Below are 1187 nucleotides of genomic sequence, written 5' to 3'. Positions count from 1 at the left end.
GGCGGGAGTTCTCCTTGACCTCGTATGATAGTAGCGTATTTGATCCAGAAGAGTTTTACACTGCTTCAAGAGAGGCGTCACAATTAGACATGTCGCGTCGGCCACCGAAAACATCGGTCGAACAAGAAACCGAGAGACAGCCGACGATATCGACGTTGAGATAATTCAACTTCGGGAGATGATAGCCCCGCCGAGTGCAACAGAACAGCCAGGGACTAGCCGCGATGCGCTGTTAGGTGATTTAATAGCAGCAATACAAGCGTTAAACTATCGTGTCGGCCAGATAGAAGTCGGCGCACGAAATGAGAACCGCAACGAAACGCGATAACACCCGCCGGACAATGACACGCTCGACTTGACGTACGGGCGTACTAGCAAGGATGTACGAAATCAGCGCGGGTTCCCCGAGAGGGGAGGAGACGAATATATGAAGTTGAAAGAAGCACGCGGATCAATTCCAAAAACAGACGGATCGTCACGAAAACAAGTACACGAATTTTTAAACGCGTGTGATTACGCGATGAGGGAAATAAAACCGGCAAAAAAAAACGGTACTAAGAGCGATGTTAGGCACTAAATTAACAGGGAAGGCCATGTATGACTTCCAAACGAGAGACATTCACTCGTATGCTCAACTGAAGCAAGAGATAGAGGCGTGCTATTTGGCAAAAAGAAGCGCGTCGCACTTACAGAATGAATTTTATACGCAAAGGCAGAAGCCTGGCGAGAGCGCGCGCGAATACGAAGCACGCGTGGAAAAGCTATCAGTGGAGTTCTATCAGGCCCTGATTGAGGGCAAGGCGAGAACGATCGAACAGAAAAAGGCGATACAGGAGACTATCCAGGGAATGGCCCTAGAGGTATTTCAGTCCCGAGTTAGGACTTCGTGAGGAAACGCAAACTGTGCGCTCACGAAATTACGCGACTTCAGAGGAAGCGATTCTGGGAGCTACTGCGGAAGAGAAATTAAAAAGACCTCAGAATAAGGCAAATTACTATAATAATAGATACAGAAATAAACAAGGTAAACCGAAAGTAGAACAAAGTGCGAGCTTGCAGTGCCATAAGTGCGGCAAGGCGGGACATATAGGGCAAGAATGCCGGACAAGCAGATACGCAAACCGATTTAATTTGCCGAGAGCAGACAAGACAGCCGGTGTACACACAATAGAAAAATATTGTACTTA

The 1187-nt window shown here is 47.6% G+C and overlaps 1 protein-coding gene across 1 annotated transcript in view; it reads left to right on the top strand.

Moving 5' to 3' along the window:
- LOC105449133 overlaps nt 1-890 on the top strand; it is a 5119-nt gene extending 4229 nt beyond the window's left edge. Inside the window, exon 4 of the mRNA XM_011688135.1 lies at nt 586-890. Within this exon, the coding sequence (XP_011686437.1) occupies nt 586-890 (305 nt within the window). The remainder of the gene's footprint in view (nt 1-585) is intronic.
- The last annotated feature ends 297 nt before the right edge of the window (nt 891-1187 follow it).

Source organism: Wasmannia auropunctata, unplaced genomic scaffold (assembly GCF_000956235.1).
Source record: "Wasmannia auropunctata unplaced genomic scaffold, wasmannia.A_1.0 LD336078.1, whole genome shotgun sequence".
Classification (NCBI taxonomy): domain Eukaryota; kingdom Metazoa; phylum Arthropoda; class Insecta; order Hymenoptera; family Formicidae; genus Wasmannia; species Wasmannia auropunctata.
This window is presented reverse-complemented; position numbering and strand designations above follow the sequence as displayed.